Raw genomic sequence first — 17621 nt, forward strand, 5'->3', positions numbered from 1 at the left:
ATGAATCTTTAGTGCACCTGGCATGTAAATATCTTGCGACACTGGCTACAACAGTGTGCTATGCGAATATCTGTTCACACTTTCAGGTGATATTGTGAACAAGAAGCGGGTAGCATTATCTCCTGCAAATCTAAACAAACTTGTTCGTCTGAGTGATTGGCTGAGCAAGAAATAGAACTGAGTGGACTAGTAGGCTCTAAAGTTTTACATTGTTTTATTTTTGAGTGCAGTTATTTTTTGTACCTAATTCTATATTTATAAGTTCAACTTTCAAGATAAAGAGATTGCACTACAATACTTGTAAGAGGTGAATTGAAAAATATTATTTCTTCTGGTTTTTTTACAATGCAAATATTTGTAATCAAAAATAAATATGAAGGGAGCACTGTAGACTTTGTATTCTGTGTTATAATTAAAATCAATATATTTGAAAATGTGGAAAACATCCAAAAATATTTCCATAAATGGTATTCTGTTATTGTGTAACCGTGCAATTAATCGCCACCACTTTCCTAACTTATGGAACTGTCCCGTAGGTACAGTAGCATTTATCAAGGGCTGATCTCGCTTAGTTTGTTTTGCTTCCTGGGAGTGAGTGATGGCATTCGCACCACAGCAGATTTGTTGTCAAATTCAGCGGCTTGGCCTTGGCACACATTTTCCAGTGTGGATAATAGGTTATAACATGTGCACTAGACAAATACTAGCAGTGAGGAGTAAAAAAGTAGACAAAGGCCAGGTCATAGACAAACATGTTAAAATCTCTTGCAAAAGAGATACAAAGAACAATGAGACAATCCAGTGAAACAGTTGCCAAAAGTTGTGATTTTAAATCTCTTATTGTTCACTGTGTATCAATACATTTTTTTCATCAAACCACCATGAAAAATTCAAATACTACCCAATGTGTATAGTCTGGTTTTTTTTGCCATTTCATTGAGATTTTTACAAAATAAAGGTTTAAAGGTCCTATTAAACTGAACTCTGTAATGTATCTCTCTCTTTCTCACTAACCCTCTTAATTTCTCTCTCTCAGTTATTGGTCTTACAATTCAGTACTTTATTCACATATAATGTTGTGAACCTCTATTTTCTGTCATTTACTTCAGGCAACTCTTTATTATTTAAAGCATTTGAGGGCACAGTTTGTAATCTGTGCAACTTTGATGGTATGCAAATTGCTTCCATTGAAGAAAATGGTAACACACCATTGATTTGATCAGGAGCTGGACTGAGCCCTAAAGTAATATTGTCATGTATTTGCATATTTCTGCTTGAAGCTAGCACAGCTGGACACTTCATCAGTATAGTACATCCCACACACTGGCTAAAATAAACACACATAAACTTCCTCAGATTCACAGTGAATCAAGAGCTGCCTCTCTGCATGTGATTTCACATATCTTTCATCTTCAGCAGAGTCCCAAAGGAGCTAACTTCAGCACTCAGGGATGGCACTGTGTGGATTTGTAACATTGTCTGGGGGACTTTCAATCCAAATGCCAATTAATGGATTACTCTCATTTACATGTGGCAAAAATAATGATAATATTCTTCATTTAACTGGAATCCCTGATTAACTCACTATATAACTATGGACAATCCAACTGTTCTCCATGTCTCCTAGGCTCAGAGCCCCAGTGTCACTTTTGATTCCTATTTCCCCCTTTTCCCTAGTATCTAGTCTATGACTAAGTCCTATTTTTCCTTTTAATACCATTAATCCTTTTCTCACTATCCCCATTGTGAAAATGGACCCTGACCAAGCCTTGGTCACCTCTCTACTTCATTACTGTCATCTTCTCCTCTCTGGTCAGCCCATTACTTCTTCCTCCAGCCCTATCCTAAAAGTTGCTCATACTGTTATCTTCCTCTCCTGCTGATCCAATCTCATCAGCCTCTCTTTCAACTCCTTTTTTGGCTTCCTGTCTGTTACCACATCACACTCAAGCTCCTCATCTGTAAGACCCTAAGTAATCTTGCCTCCACATGTATCACTGCTGTCCCTTCCTCATTCTCCCTCATTTGCTTCCTAAATAGCTTCTAATCCCATCACTTTACTGATCCTTTCATCTTCTCTCCTCACTACTGCTTTTGCACCTTTGCTCACAAAGTCCTCTGTATTTGCAATAGCCTCCTCCCTGTGTAACTCTCTCCTCCTTCAGTTCCCTCCATAAAATGCACGTCTTCCAGGAATTCTGCAATCCACATTGATCAGGTATAATATAGTGTCGGGTTATCTGCTGTGATTACAATCACCACAAATAAATTAGGGGCGGGGAGGGAAGGCAAATATTTGTAATGCAAATACTAAACTATATATGTGCCACTGCCCTCTTCTGGTTAGATCCAAAACTGTTCAACTTGGTGTCATGGGTTCAGTTCTGTGATGCTAACAGCAATTCTCCCTTAGCTCAGGCACTAGGATCATGAATTTCTAGAGCAGGCGGATCTGAGTCTGTGACTCTAAGCACTCCTGTGTTCACACACTATTGCAATATGCCTTGTGAGGTATAATTTAAAAACTAATAACTCACTGATCAATATTATTCTTGTGTGATGTATGTACATGTTACGTGGTAAGAGTTATGGATATATGCTGAAATTATCACTAAAGAGTGTTTAAACCAGGTATGTTGGGGGGAGTTGGTAAACAGGTCTGCCCTAAACAAAGGAATGTGTATTTGATTCCCTGACCAGCTTGGTCTTCAGGCAAAGTCAATGAAGGTCCATTTTTTTACATATTAGGTAAACAAAGCTATTAAGCTAACAAGTGGAGGAAGAAAAAGCACGGTGCTTCCTTCTCCACCAGACTCCATGTTGCCTTCCTCACAGCTTGGATAAACTTTGCTTTGAGGGGTAACCCTCAAAAGAATCCATTGCAAAGGTTTACTGGTCTATAAAGGGAGAGGGACTGAACCTCAAGTGATAAGCAATTGAATCAATGGTATACAATATTACTGTAGCAGAAAAGTGTATTGAGTGAGGTCTTTTCTGGAAACTAATGACACATTGATAATTAATATCACTGCGAAATGTATGTGTTAACAATATATGAGGAAATATGAATACTTAATGATATTATGCTTTAAAGTTTGTTGCCAAACAGGAAGAAACAGGTTCCCTCCCAGACAGAGGAGAGAAGGCAGCTACTTACATGTTCCCTGTGTAAATTAAGCAGGGTGGAATCGAAACAATGGAGGCCTCATTTACATATATGGGATGAGAAGCCCACAGGAAGGAGAAAAAACAGCTTGAGGTCATCGTGCCTCTTGAAACAAAGTCATTGAACTTTGGAAGATATAAGCAAAGACAGAAGCCATCTTTGGCATCTATCACTAGACAGACACAGGAGAACAGAGCTCTTGTGGGCTGAGAAAGATGGGTCCTTCAGACAAAGGTGTTGAAGTTTCTGGAAACTGAACATAGGTGAGAAACCATCTTGAACAAAGCCTGCACTTCGCTAGATTAACTTTTAGACCTATTAAATGTGTGTTTTCACTTTATTCCTTTCACCTAGCGTCACATAACTTACATCCTATAGTGAATAAACTTTTTATTTTTACTATAAACCAGCTCAGCGCTGTGTTTAAATGGAAGGGTAAGTTAATAAATTGTGATGTGCTTTTATGTCTTCAGTAGAACAAACAAGCCAGTCCAGAGAAGGCTAGAGACATTGGAGAGCACTTGATTTGGGGGAAATTTGAGACTGTGAGTGCGTTGGGGTCACCTTGCTGGTTGTAACCCAGGCTGGTGGAAGCTGCTGTGGGGCTGCAGACAGGCTGCTGAACCAGGGCGGCCTAGCACACAGACACTTCAGGGTGTGACCTGTATGCTTGTAGGCTGGTTGTGAGTGTCCCAGCCTGGGTGCTCCAGCAGCAAAGTATTGTAAGGCACCCTGGGTTGCAGGGCAAGAAGAGACACAATCCCTTACTGGTCCGGATTGTACCCTGAACCCATAAGAGCTCTAGCCCTACTAGCACCATGATATTCGGAATGGCCAGGATATATAGTACAGTAACAATAGGGAAGCCGTAAGCGGCCATGCGCTTATTATATCTAACTATCTGTCTAGAATCTCTGCTTAGCCATCTACAAATGGGAACCTGGTGCCTGAGTTCAGGTGGCTTAGGTGTCTGTCTTGCTCCACACAAAACCCTGGAGGAGGAGGTACCCACCTTATAACTTTTAGCCCAGTGGCTAGAGAATTCACCTGGGATGTGGTAGACCCAGGTTCAATAATGATAGAGTAATTGGAGTAAGGAGACTTGAGCCACGGGCTCCCTCCTCCCTGGTGGGTGCCCCAACCCTATACTTCAGTCATTTTCTCTCTTGCCCAATGGTCCAGTCCCTCTGTTCCAATCACTTTCATTATGTAATACAAAGTGGAACGGCTCCAACAGGAGAGACAGAGATCCCCACATCTGAATATCCCATAGCTCAGTGGTTAGAGAACATATCTGAAAGGATTTGAACAGGGGTCCCCCACCTTTCTCCCCATCTGGCAGGGGAGCAATTGTATGTGGGTCTCCCAAATCCCAGGGGAGTGTTCTCACCACTGAGCTAAAAGTTATAAATGGGCACCACTTCCTCCTCCGGCCAGATTTTGAATGATCCAGCAGGCAGCCCCTGAACACACCTACCTGATTAGACCCTGCACACTATTTAGGTGGAGGAATGCCTATCTTCACCCAGTTTATTAATCGCTCTGAGACTTAGGTAGGAGATAGGTGTCTGGCCACCTAAAGTGAGGCAGCAGTGCGCATGCCCAGAGGCAGGAATTTAGGCACCCAAGGAAACTTTACCCTGAAAACTTAGGTGCAAAGTGAGTTGAGGTGCCTACAAGGTCCAGCAGGAGTTTTATGGACACAGTGGAGCCAAAACTGGGACTTAGCTGCCTGAATACCTCTGTGGATCTGAGCCTATGTGACTAACTGGAAGTCCCGCAGTAAGTCACTGGCAGAATCAAGGAGTCCTTGCTCCCAGTCACTGCTCTAATCTCTACAGAACTCTCTCAGCTTCTTGATTTATTACTGAGTTGTAGTCTCCCAAATACATGAATTACTCTTACACAAAAATTGCCTTTGTGAGAGAACCCAAGAAGTTACACTATAGCTTCAGTGGATCCAGAGTGTCAAAAAGTTGCTTTGGAACTGCACATATAACCTGAGTTTCAAAGGGCTTTTACAATCCCAGTCATTTGAATGTATATTATAGTTTTACTATATTTCATTTGTGAAAAGGAAGCTGGGCAGTCTTATGACTGCACTATATGCTACCAGTTCCAACGTGAAGATTGAGCTTGGCCTTCTGACTACAAGGAGCATCACAAAGGAAACACATTCTTCCCCTGGAGGGGACAGAGCACCTTGCATCAGGCATCAGCAATTCAGGGATGTGTTTGGTGGGTTTTGGAAGGAGTCACATCCAGCCCCCTTCAGTCTGAAGGACATTCCCCTTAGAACGTGAGGAAAAGGAGGGATCCTCTGTGCTCAGAGGAAAATTACTTTGGAGCATTAAAATCAATACCTGAAAGGGGCACTGTCAAGTCAAATTTGGTGCCAGTTTTATATTTGGTTAACAAAACTATCTTTTACCAGACCTAAAATCAATACAAATGTTCCTATGGAAATATTTTTTCAGTTATTCCAATAGAATCTGTTGTTTTAAACAGACCAAATATTACCTTTCAGTGTCTGTTAATTATTAATAATAATTTTGTCAAGGTAGTATCCAATGGGATCAGAGATCTGTTGTGTTGCTCTTTATAAAAATGTATATGAAAATAACAGTCCCTTGTTTAAATTGGAGTTTACAATCTAATTTAAACAAAGTACAACAAGTATATGTAACAAACAGGATGAATGGAGGAGGGAGGATGAGAATCACAATTATAAGGATAAGTATCTGCAAAAGCTAGCTAGACGTACAACTTGATGGTCTAAGACATTTACATGTGTGTGGTGTGAGACCAATCACCTGACTTGCCACTATCAGTAATAGGTAACAGATGCTTTACAAATCCAAGATAAGGGATTTTTTAAAAAATATGTGAAGCCAAATAGTGAGAAGAGCCAAGTTTCTGCTGAAGTCAGTGGCCAAATTCTCACTCACATTAAGGGCCAGATCCTGCAGTGCCTACCTGTTTTTATTCATTCTTCGCATGATTTATGTTTCCTAATTTTATAGTAAGAACACCCATAATGGGTCAGACCAATGGTCCATCTAGCCCAGTATCCTGTCTTCTGCCACTGGCCAGATGCTTCAGAGGAAATGAACAGAACAGGGCAATTATCGAGTGATCCATCCCCTGTTGTCCAATCCCAGCATCTGGTAGTCCAAGATTTAAGGAAACCCTGGGCATGGGGTTGGGTCCCTGACCATCTTCGTTAATCACCATTGACGGATCTATCCTCCATGAATTTATCTGATTCTTTTTGGAACCCTGTCATACTTTTGGCCTCCACAACATCCCCTCACAAGAAGTTCCACAGGTTGATTGTGCATTGTGTGTTTTGTTTTAAACCTGCTGCCTATTAATACAACAGTATTATTATATTTAGTGTTGTATTATCTATCTGTTTTCTAATGGTTCCTAACATTCTGTTAGCTTTTTTGACTGCTGCTGCATGTTGAGCAGATGTTTTCAGTGAACTATCCACAATGACTTCAAGATCTTTCTTGAGTGGTAACAGCTAATTTAAACCCCATCATTTTGTAAGCATCGTTGGGATTATGTTTTCCAGTGTGCATTACTTTGCATTTATCAACACGGAATTTCATCGGCCATTTTGTTGCCTAGTCACCCAGTTCTGAGAGATCCTTTTGTAGCTCTTCGCAGTCTGACTGGGACTTAACTACCTTGAGTAGTTTTGTATCATCTGCCAAGTTTGCCACCTCAGTGTTTACCCCTTTTTCCAGATGATTTATGAATATGTTGAACAGCACTGGTCCCAGTACAGACCCCTGGAGGACTCCACTATTTACTTCTCCCCATTGTAAATTCTAATAATTTATTCCTACCCTTTGCTTACTATCTTTTAACCAGTTACTGATCCATGAGAAGACCTTCCCTCTTATTCCATGACTGCTTGCTTTGCTTAAGAACATTTGGTGAAGGACCTGTCAAAGGCTTTCTGAAAGTCCAAGTACACTATATTCACTGGATCACTCTGTCCACGTTTGTTGACCCCCTCAAAGAATTCTAAGATTTCCCTTTACAAAAGCCATGTTGACTCTTCCCCAGCAAATAGTGTTCATGTAGGTATCTGATATGTTCATTAATGTGAATTTCAAGGCTCACTAAAAGGGCCAGCCTATTTAAATCCTGGAATGGTGGACGGAGTTCCTCAAAGCAATAAAAGGGCCATTCCCAGAACTTAAGTGATTACAGAGGCCAACGTGTGAAAAACCAGGCAGAGGCGTGAAGGTCACAGGGTTAGAATGAGGGATCCAGAGGGGGAGAGGAGCACCAGAACAACAGCTTATACTCTGTTTATCCACGGAACAGGTGCAGCCTGGGCAGGGACAGCACAAATATCCCTCACTGTACTACCATTATGTGGCAACCCTCCCCTGGAGGTATCACCTGGAGGAGTAAATGTCTGATTTAGTTTCCATGATCCATTCCTTCCTTGGCGTTACGACTGGAAACTGAACAGCCGCCAATTTGCTGTCTGCTAAACACCTGCTTTCTCTTCTATCACTTTCCACCTGTATACACTGTATACCCTTTCAGAAAGTCTTTTCATGGTACATTGGTTTGTGGCCGGGGGTGTTTGTTGTGTGGATTGAGAACACCAATTTCATATAAGCCCCAAAAAAAGCCATTAGATGGTAATTTATTTACCTGTCTAAATATTTACAGTGCAACCAGTGCTGTGGTATCTGAGCACTAATTCATTTAAGTGATTAATATCTTGACGTGGATTCAAACTAGCATCCTCACCAATCCCCTGATTCATGCAGTCCTCCATTACAAGATCTTTGGCCTTTGGAAGATATATGTCATTTCTGGAAAACATCATCTGGGATCATTTGTTACAAAATTATCTTGGGAATAACTGTATGTTTCTAAATATAATGCTCATCACTTGCATTACAGCATGTTACATCTTCCAATTGCTGGCTTGCTAGCAAAGAAACATAAATGGGTGTTCTTCAGATATTATAAATCTATAAAGGTACTTATGTGCCTAACTGCCACTTTTGGCACCTAAATTCAACATTTAGGTACCACTGAGATCCTCAGAATCCCTTCTTAGCTGCCACCTCATGCTGTGGGTGCCTAAATTCCCACGGTGCGTCAGTTTCTGTAGGTAGGCATGTGTGAAACTGCTTAAATCCTGATGCTGACAAGTTGCTTGGCGCCTGGTCTCACAACTAAACCCTGGTGGGAATCTCAGTCTAGACATTCCCCCCCACACACACTCCACCCACTGACCACATCTGTGGGACCCAATCCGGTAGGTGTTCTCTGAGCATGCCAACTGCATCAGGCCTCACACAAAAGATGACAGTGGGCAAACAAATCAGGAATAATAGCCTAGAGGTCATGTATTCACCTGGGATGTTGGAGATCTATTTCACGTCCGTCTGTCCCCCCCCGCCTGATTGGAGCAGAGTCTTGAAACCGGTGTCCCCATCTCTAATCTGATTGCCCAGCCCCCTCACTATTAAGTGTTCTGAGGTGGGTCTCTCAGTCTCTCCTATTGAAATGGTTCCACTTCAGATTACTAATTAAATATTCATTGAGCTAGCAAGAGATTGGGCACTCACCTGGAATGTGGGAGACTCCAGTTCAAGCCCCTGCTCCAAATGAAGCTGAGCAGGGATTTGAAAGCAAAGCTGTCATATCCCAGGTGAACTACCTGGCCACTGGGCTGTTGGCTGTAATGGGTGCTCACTCTCTGATTTCTAATGAGAAAGGATAGACCTGGCTTTGGCACTTAACTCCAGGACAGGGTTCAAAGCTGTGAATGCTGAGTGGAGATAGGTGCCTAAACTACTCTCCTTGCCATCTCCATTGGCTAACTTAGGCTCCTGGCTTTGGGAAATCCCATTCTCAACATCTAACCTGCTTCATGCATTGTACGGGAGCCTGGGCACCCAGCTCAAGGCTGAGGATTTCACTGAGCAGCGGGCACCTACAAGTTAGGTGTTGTGATGCCTACATCGCTTTGTGGATCTAGCCCCAAGTGAGTACAATATTCTGGCTAAATTCATGCTAGACAAACTGCGGTCCCTATGGGTTATGTGCCTGACAACCAGAACAAGATATATTGAACTGACATGCATTTAAATGCAGATAGATATATGAAGCTATGTACTGACTGAACACCAATCACCTGTTTTAATAGTTAAGATCTCTTAATCCCTTTCACAGCCTTCTTACTGACAGACATGTGGATCTTTAAAGTATGTCTACACTACATCTGGGAATGTGCTTCCCAGTGTGAGTAGACAGACGTGCTAGCTCTGATGGAGCTAGAGTGATAAAAATAGCATTGTGGCTGCGGGGACATCTCAAGCTAGCCACCTGAGTATGTACCCGTAGTTAGCCAGAATTACTGCCCATGCTGCCACAGCCATACTGCTATTTTTAGTGTCTTAGCTCAAGCGAAGTCATGTCTGTCTACCCAAGCTGGGAAGCACATACCCTAAAAAGTGCTATCTTTAACTCCACAAACATTGTGGTATTCAAAGACTTGCCATCCTTTGGCATATATATGGATGCAGATGACCAAATGGACAGCATCTATCTGTGACTGGGTGGGTGTGGTGATATCTTTTATTGGGCCAACTTCTGTTGGTGAGAGAGACAAGCTTTTGAGTTTACACAAAGCTCTTCTTCAGGTCTGGGAAAGGTACTCAGTATCACAGCTAAATACAAGTTCAAGCAGATAGTCTAGTCTCGTAGTTTAGCACATCTGTTTGATCTTGTATTTAGGGGTGACACTCTGAGTACCTTTCCCAGACCCGAAGAACTCTGTGTGGCTCGAAAGCGTGTCTCTCTCTGACCAACAGAAGCTGGTCCAATGAAAGATATCACCTCCCCCACCTTGTCTCTCTAATATCCTGGGACCGAAACAGGTACAACAACACTGCATACAGCATCTGTGACTGTAAGTCTAATTAATTGTTAGGGCACATAGAGCTTTTGTGCAGGCAGTTTTTATTTTATCTTCTTTACAAAATTGAACCGTATGGACTCAGACCTGCGTCCCTTATTCACATGATTAGTTCTTCGATGGGACTATTCAACAGAGTGCATGTTATGGGAGTACTCATGTAAAGGTTACAGGATTGGACCCAAGATGTTTTTCCCTACTAATTTTATCCTTCACAGGGCTAACATTTATCTGTTTCCTGTGGTTGTCATAAAACTGTAAATTAACATGCCTCTTTTTGCTTACTTCCTTGTTATACATCAGCATCCTTGATGCCTGACTGATGTCTGTACAGTTGTGGGAAATAATAGGCCCAGTCCTGCAGTCCTTACTAGGGTTCAACTCAGGAGGGAAGAAACACACCATCTGTGCTGGCTGGTTTTCACTGGGGTTTGAATGCACGTGGTGAGTTGTGACCAACCACTTGTTGGAGGGACCCACACCCCCATTGCTGACTGCCAGATAATGGAGCTGTATACAGGGTGCCGTCATAATAGCACCATTCCACAATTCCATGTGTGATTTTTTTGTTGATTTTTTTTTCAAATTTTCGGTGCAATTTCCAGTAAGATAAAATTCAAAAAAAGAGACAGCAGCAAATAAACAATAAGCAAAGATGCTGTTACACTCATTCTACAAGTGCTTACACTGCTGAATTCTGCTTTTCAGAACACCTGATGCCTTATAAACACCGACTATTATTGAGATAAAATATTTTAAGAGATACTGATGCTCACATTCCTGTTGTGAACCACAGGGTGGGTTTTTATGTGTCTATTTCAGCTTTCACCATATTAAGCAGGTAGCAGTGCTTAAACTAAAGCTTAATGTTCTGTTATTCAGACACTACCTCACTTTTCAGCCTGAGGATATTGATCTCATTTTGGTCGGTCTGAACTAGGAGAAATGTTTTAAATGTCCCATTTTGTAGCTAAACAGGGTGGGGTAGCAGAGAATCAAAACCAGACCCACAGAAGAAAGACCAATAATCCAAGTCTATGCCATCCTTTCTTTCATAGTTCCTCTGGGCGCTATTAAACAGCTGCTGACTGCAAACCTGGACATATGACTTCGACTTGTTCAGATCCTCTACTGATCGTTTATAGAGAGATTGCACGTCAGTATGTTAATCATCAGGACCCTTTCAGTTACTTAGCCAATAGATCGTAACTAACCGCCTCGGGCGCTGCAAGTATTTAAAAGAAACACACACACACAACTTGGATCGTTTTACAGCAAACCACCGCACTGGCGTAGACATATTCCCCTCCACCCACCACACCAACACGCTGAAAAACTAAGTGTAGAGTTAATCAATCTACCAGCTTCTGCTGATCGATTGTTAATAGGATGGAGTCAGGCGTATAAAGGTCCCTTTGGGCTCCATTATTTAACATGCCTTTCCTGCTGCCCACTCTGTAGGACATATTGCAGTAGCCTTTTACCCCCAGCTGCCTGCCAAGAGACATTTACCGCCGAGGACACCAGAGCCAGACAGTCACCTCTGTGTCCACCCCTACACCACCCATGTGCAATGACCACCAGAAACAACAAAGGAACCAGGCATAAAATAAAACAAACAATGCACCAATGCGGTGAACCCAGCCATCCCAGACAAGTTTGCAATGGAAATACTAAAATACTGAGGGGAGGGAGAGAGGGGGGAGAGGTCAAATCGGGAAAAAACGGTTTGTCTCGCCTCTCCTTCCCCCAGATCCTAGTAACATTTCCGAGCTTCAAGCCACCGGTAAGACTAAATGAGACAGACTGAGCCGTGCACATGGGGAGCAGGCTGTAAAGAAGCATCTACTCCAATTCCGAGCCAACACTTTCCTCCCATCGCCACGCAGGAGGAATCATAATACCAGCACGAATAATAAAGTCAGGAACACCAACCTTGAGGATCCCAGTTCACCTGTTTCCTTGGAGTCTCGATTGGAAATTTCATCGCTTCCTTTTGCGCAGGGAGGGAAAGGAATTAAATAAATTTCCCAACCTTCCTGTCTCGGTGCTGCAGTCAAACAAATTAATTTCAAATGATGGGCAGTCTGCGCCGTTTGACTGGGGGAAGCCGGTGGTTGCCAAGCAAAGAAACATACAAATACAAGAGGGAAGGTGGAAAGAGGGAATGGAGGCTTTAGGATTGGAGAGTAAAGCGGGGGAGGGGAGCACCCCGCCTGGGGAGGGGGGAAGTAAAGTGAGAGAGGGTCTGATTGAAAGAGGAAACACAGGGGCTGCACTGAGATGGGGCGTCAGAGGCGAGGTGTTGTTCGCTCCCGCGCGGGGTCCGTCAGCAGCGGGCTCGCCCAGTCCATTTGCAGCTGTTCCGGCAGTGGTGGTGGGCTGCCCACTGCAGCATTACACATTTGACTGGTGCACACGCGAGTGTATCACAGGCTAGCGAGACGCAGACCTGAGGGTGCCAAGGGAAAACAGCCAGCCTTGTTCCCTCCTAGCTACTGCGGCTGGCGAGAAGGAAGCGCGCGCGCACACACACACACACACACACACCGCCCCCACTCCCTCCAACCTCAGCACCGCCAAGAACCAGCCCAGCTCTGCGCCAGGCACCAGCAGCAAACAGAGCAGGCATCCGGCTGAGGCTGGACGCCGCAGCGGCGTGGCCCGTGGGAGGGTGGGGGAGACCATCCCCTGTCAATGCCGCCAGCCGCGGCTCGCCGTGTGGCCAAGGCGAGGCAGCCAGGAGGAGGAGGAGGAGGAGGCGAGCTCTACGGCTTTGGTGGGAAGCCCGGGGAGCCCCGTCTCTGCCACGGCGCGGGGCAGCGGCTCGGTGAGTGCGAACGGGAGCCAGCAAGGCAAAAAGAAACCGACTCCCTTTGTGAGGAGAGCCCAGGAGCGCCGGTCGCCGGGGGCTGCGGGAGGGCTCTCGGCGGATACTTACTGGAGTCTTTCCCTGGAGGAGGCGGCGGCTGCCGTGGGTTGTTCGCTGGAGTTTGCAGCCGGAGACACGCTTGACTAGCTACTCGCAGGGCAGCGCTGGGAGCCCTTGCCGCAAACGGGTGGGCTGCTTGATCGTGCATCCGCCAGCCCTGTGTGCTAGGTGGGAGCCGCACAGTCGGGGCAACAAGACAGGGCACACTCCATCCAGGAGCCTTCCCCTCTCCGTCCGCCCCCCTTTTAAGATACCTACAAAGCGCTGGCACCGGACAAATCCGAGCCAGGCGGTGGGGTTCAGCTGGCTCTTGGGGAGCCCTGCGGGAGGGGGAGGGGAGCAGAACTCGATGTTCCTTTGCCCTTCGGCGCCCTGAGGGGCCCCGGGGACTCTTGGGCTGCATTTTCCTTCGCAGTTACTAGACACCTGCTGTTCGCGTGCTAATTCTGCATCCTTCCTCCTCTCTCCCTGCTCCAGGTAACAAGCCTTTGACATCCAGCCAAAGATAGATGGGCCCCACTCCACTCCAGGAAGGAGCGGCTGGATCTTGAGCTAAAGTCACAATATTCGTGTTAGACTCTCCCACAGAGGGGTTGAAAACGACCGGAGTCCCCAAATGGGCGAGGTTAACCCTGCGCTGTCCCCTTTCTTTGACAGTGGAGACCAACCCTTTGTTGGCAGGGAACAGTCAGGCTCTGAAAAGAAATGGGGGTGAATAGGGAGGGGACCAGCTGGCTTCCTGAAGCCTTCAAACTTCCAGGGCATGGGTGTCAGCAATCTAGATCTGCATGGTAGATTTCAATCATTAGGAGCCTGACTCTGTCAGGGCCTGGATCAGAACCCCCACTCCCTCCATCAGGGCTACAGGAACAATTTGTATAGTGGGGGTACTGAGAGCTATTGAACCAAACTGTAAACTCTAAACCCTGATGATGGAAACCACTTCAAGCCAGGGGATCTGGCAGCACCCCTAGTTCCTGCATCCTTCTTTCCTGCACCTATGCCCTCCATTGTCAGGAGAGAGGTTCCCAATTCAAACCTGAGCCAAGCTGGAAATTGTTCATTTTGCCCCATCTCTGTTGTTGAACGATCCCCTCTGCGGCTGCCCTGCTGAAGCTGCCCTGGCTACTGCGCCCCGGGATTAAACCTGGGTAAGTGGTAACATGAAATCCCTGTTGTAGAAAACCAGTGTGGCGGCCCAACTTTCTCCTCCTACAAACAGTGGTTCTGGCTAGTAACAGAACCTGAATTTTGTTTTTTTAAATTAATTTCAGAAACATTTGTAAATACCCCAATCTTTGTCCAGCGCTGAACAAGAAGAAAGGAAAACCAATAGTGTGGCACCTCTTTAAGTGCATTTAGTTTGTTTGGGGGGGAGTCCCTAACATGAGACTTAGTTTTAAGAAACTAGTTTAAAGTAGCGCAGCAAGTTTTCAAGGAGTTAGGCCGTTGACTTCCTTCCTTTTCCCTAATCTCAACTCCCCTGCAGTTTGTGGTGTGTTGAACAGGAGAAGAGGAGGTTGCTGTGAGGGAAGACATGGAGGGAATGATAATGAGCCAGATTTGAATTTAACATGAGTGTAGTGATGACACCAGAAGCAGGAAGTATTTCACGGGAAAGCGAATCCCGCTGCATTCTGAAGAGGCTTTGGGATTCCTGTTGACATTACTTCAGCAAACTGAATGGAAACAAAACTCAGATTAGGTTTTACATCTGTGCTGTACAATTGCTTTACAATGACTTTGATCATGAATAAGAAACCTTTGATGATTCAGGTATGTCTTTGCTTAGGCAAGCTGTTGAGAAGAATTCCAAACCCAGTGTCCACACATCACTAAAGGACTATTGATGCCATGCAAGAGTTTTAAATGAACTTGTGTGCTGTTACCTTTTACTCCCTAGCACTCATGAAAGATGCCATCTTGACACCCCTGGAGATTAAAGCCTTTATTTCTCCCACAGAACAGTTACAGCATGGATAGCAACCCAGCAAGCTTCACCCCCACACCTGTGAACTAGAAGTACCACCTTTAGTTATCTCAGTCTCCATAGCCCCTTTACTACTTCACCTTTCTGCTATGATTGCCAGCAGTTGCTGTGGTGGATTCTGTGCTGTGGACATCTGTCTTCTGAGAACTGGACTGAGATCACCAAACTCATTTTACAGAGGCTACTGGAAAGCCAACAGCTTTCAATTGCTGCCAGCCAGGGCTGGATTTAAATCTGTAGCCTGGGGTAAACATTTCATGTACTCCATTACCAAACTCCTGAGGAATCTGGACCCTGATTGTCAGTGTTATCTTATGAAGAGGGATTTTCATATGTTCATAGTCATGTTTTAGTAAAACTGACCTCAGGGAAGTGCCTATATATTTGTTTGACTTACAGTATCTTAAAAATTCTAATTTTATATTACCACATTCCTGTCTCCTGCCTTTCACTGTTGTAAATGCACTTCCCAAACAGCATCTGCAAACTCTATATAAACATTTGTCTTGCTATCAGCCATATGGTTTAAGAGGCTTGTGGCAAATCAATAAGGTTTGTTTAAAAAGACAATCAGATACTGAACCACATGATGTCATATAACTTCTTTGCAATTAGTTATTATGTTGTGAGCAGACAAATCTTGCTCAATTATTTCAGTGCCTCAGAACTGTGATTTCTACTTCATGGACCAAATAAATACCTGGATTTAACTTCACTAAAATTAATGGGGGTTACACCATGGATGAATTTAGCACAATGAAATCTCCTCTCACAGCCTATGCAGCTGTTGCATAGGAACTTAACAGTCATCATTTGCAAATATGAGACCTTTCACCTTTTAGTGATATGGATTTCTAAGGAAAGAGCAAGCTTGTGTCTTGAAGCATAGTGCCTCAAGCTGTTGCACCTCTGATAAATGCAGCAGTCTTAGTACGGCTTACTGCCTACATTGTCTTTAAAAAATTCCAAGTAGTGCAGGATCCATCTTTCTACTTGCATAAGAGTATGCAGGATTGGGCCCCATAGCAGTAGCTCACAAGTTGGTTGGGTTTAAAACTGTATTTTCATTTAAGGCTCAATAGGAAGAGGTGCTGAGGGCCCTTAACTTCCATTAGAGTCAGTGGGAGTTGACACTCAATGCCTTACAGGGTTGGCATTACCATCCCAAGACAAAAGGCAACAAGGTTTGCTTTTAGAATGTTATTAACAGGAGGAAAAAATGTTAAGTGCCCTTTTATTATTCATTAGCAATATGGCATGAGTGATTTAGACACTGCTGTGATGTAACATATGGAATTTTCAGTGGTGCAGGTGAATAAATATTGTTTATTCATACTTAGATCCTAAAAGGTGAATTTGGGAAGAATAATAATGAAAGGTTTATTGATGCAGGAAATAACAGGTGATTTCTATATAAAATGCTGCCATTTCTTTGATGCATTGAGAAAACCAGATATGATTAGATTTAAAATACATATCAGTCTCTGAGACATCATGCTACTGCTATTAGATGATCTGCCCATTTTTCAAATATGTATACTAAATATAAAATTGTCTTCTGAAATCTTTCATCTCTGATTGAGAAGATTGTTCCACGTCTCACATTTGCTGTAGCTGCTCTCTCTGGTCATAGAAAAGCTGTAATCCATCTAGACCTCCTGCTGATGTCCTTCTGAGCTGTTTAATGTTGTGAAAATCCAAAAATGAAATGACTAAAAACTGAAAACCTGAAATAGAAAAAAGGGAAAGGAGACAAGCGACATTGCTACAGAGGAAAACAAATATTTAAAAAAAGAATTTACTCTGTACTCCCCACATAACTGGCATGACCTCACATTGCCCATTCTTCAAATTCCACCTCAGATCTCTCTCACACACACACACACCCCAACTTAACCAAAACAAAATGAATATGGGAGTCAACATCAGAGACCAGATTCTCAGTTACAGGGGTGCAGTTGGGGGCAAGGGCAGCTTTAAGACACTTTTGCTCTCTCCATATTCTGGGGCCATGCAGGGGCCTTGTGTGAATTAGAGCTGCTGCAGGACTTCTAATTTACACTCTGGCCAGAGAATAAGCACACTGAAGTGCACTCTGTCCACACTTGTGATATGCCACTGATCCACCCCACTATGCTGAGGATTTGGAGCAGGTCTGGTGTAAAGCCCTTACACCAGTTCTAAATTGGCTGAGTAGCCCTCTCCGTTCAGGGTAGTCTAAGAGGTCCATTTATACTCACTCAAAGGCCCTTTCATGCTGCTACAATGGTGTAAAGGGACATCAGAGTAACTGAGAATCAAACCCACTATGTATAGTGCAATAAAGAGTAACCTCACATCTTTATTCTTATTCATCTCCCTGCAGTACCCATCTTCTTACCGGCTATGTGTTATGTTGTGTAATTAATTCATTTAGGGATTGATCCAGCAAGCATTACGTTCAGAAGTTAATGCTTATTCCTGTGAGTAATCCCACTGAAATGAATGATGCTACTTGGTAGCATGTGTTTACAGGATGGAGCCCCTAGATGTAAATTGCTTAGGGTAGAGACCCTGGCTGAAATTCCCA

General features: G+C 43.8%; 1 protein-coding gene and 1 long non-coding RNA gene across 2 annotated transcripts in view; one reads left to right on the forward strand and one right to left on the reverse strand.

Moving 5' to 3' along the window:
- Positions 1–12389, reverse strand: part of KCNK10 (potassium two pore domain channel subfamily K member 10) — a 98824-nt gene extending 86435 nt beyond the window's left edge. The window contains exon 1 of the mRNA XM_048854394.2: positions 12066–12389. Coding sequence (XP_048710351.1) covers positions 12066–12117 — 52 coding nt within the window. The 5' untranslated portion in view covers positions 12118–12389. The remainder of the gene's footprint in view (positions 1–12065) is intronic.
- Positions 12390–12749: 360 nt separating this feature from the next.
- LOC125638520 (uncharacterized) lies at positions 12750–17408 on the forward strand. The gene is made up of 2 exons (XR_007357252.2): positions 12750–12960; positions 13540–17408. It is a non-coding gene; the product is annotated as an uncharacterized LOC125638520 (long non-coding RNA).
- Positions 17409–17621: the final 213 nt, after the last annotated feature.

This window comes from Caretta caretta, chromosome 6 (genome assembly GCF_965140235.1).
Source record: "Caretta caretta isolate rCarCar2 chromosome 6, rCarCar1.hap1, whole genome shotgun sequence".
Lineage (NCBI taxonomy): Eukaryota > Metazoa > Chordata > Testudines > Cheloniidae > Caretta > Caretta caretta.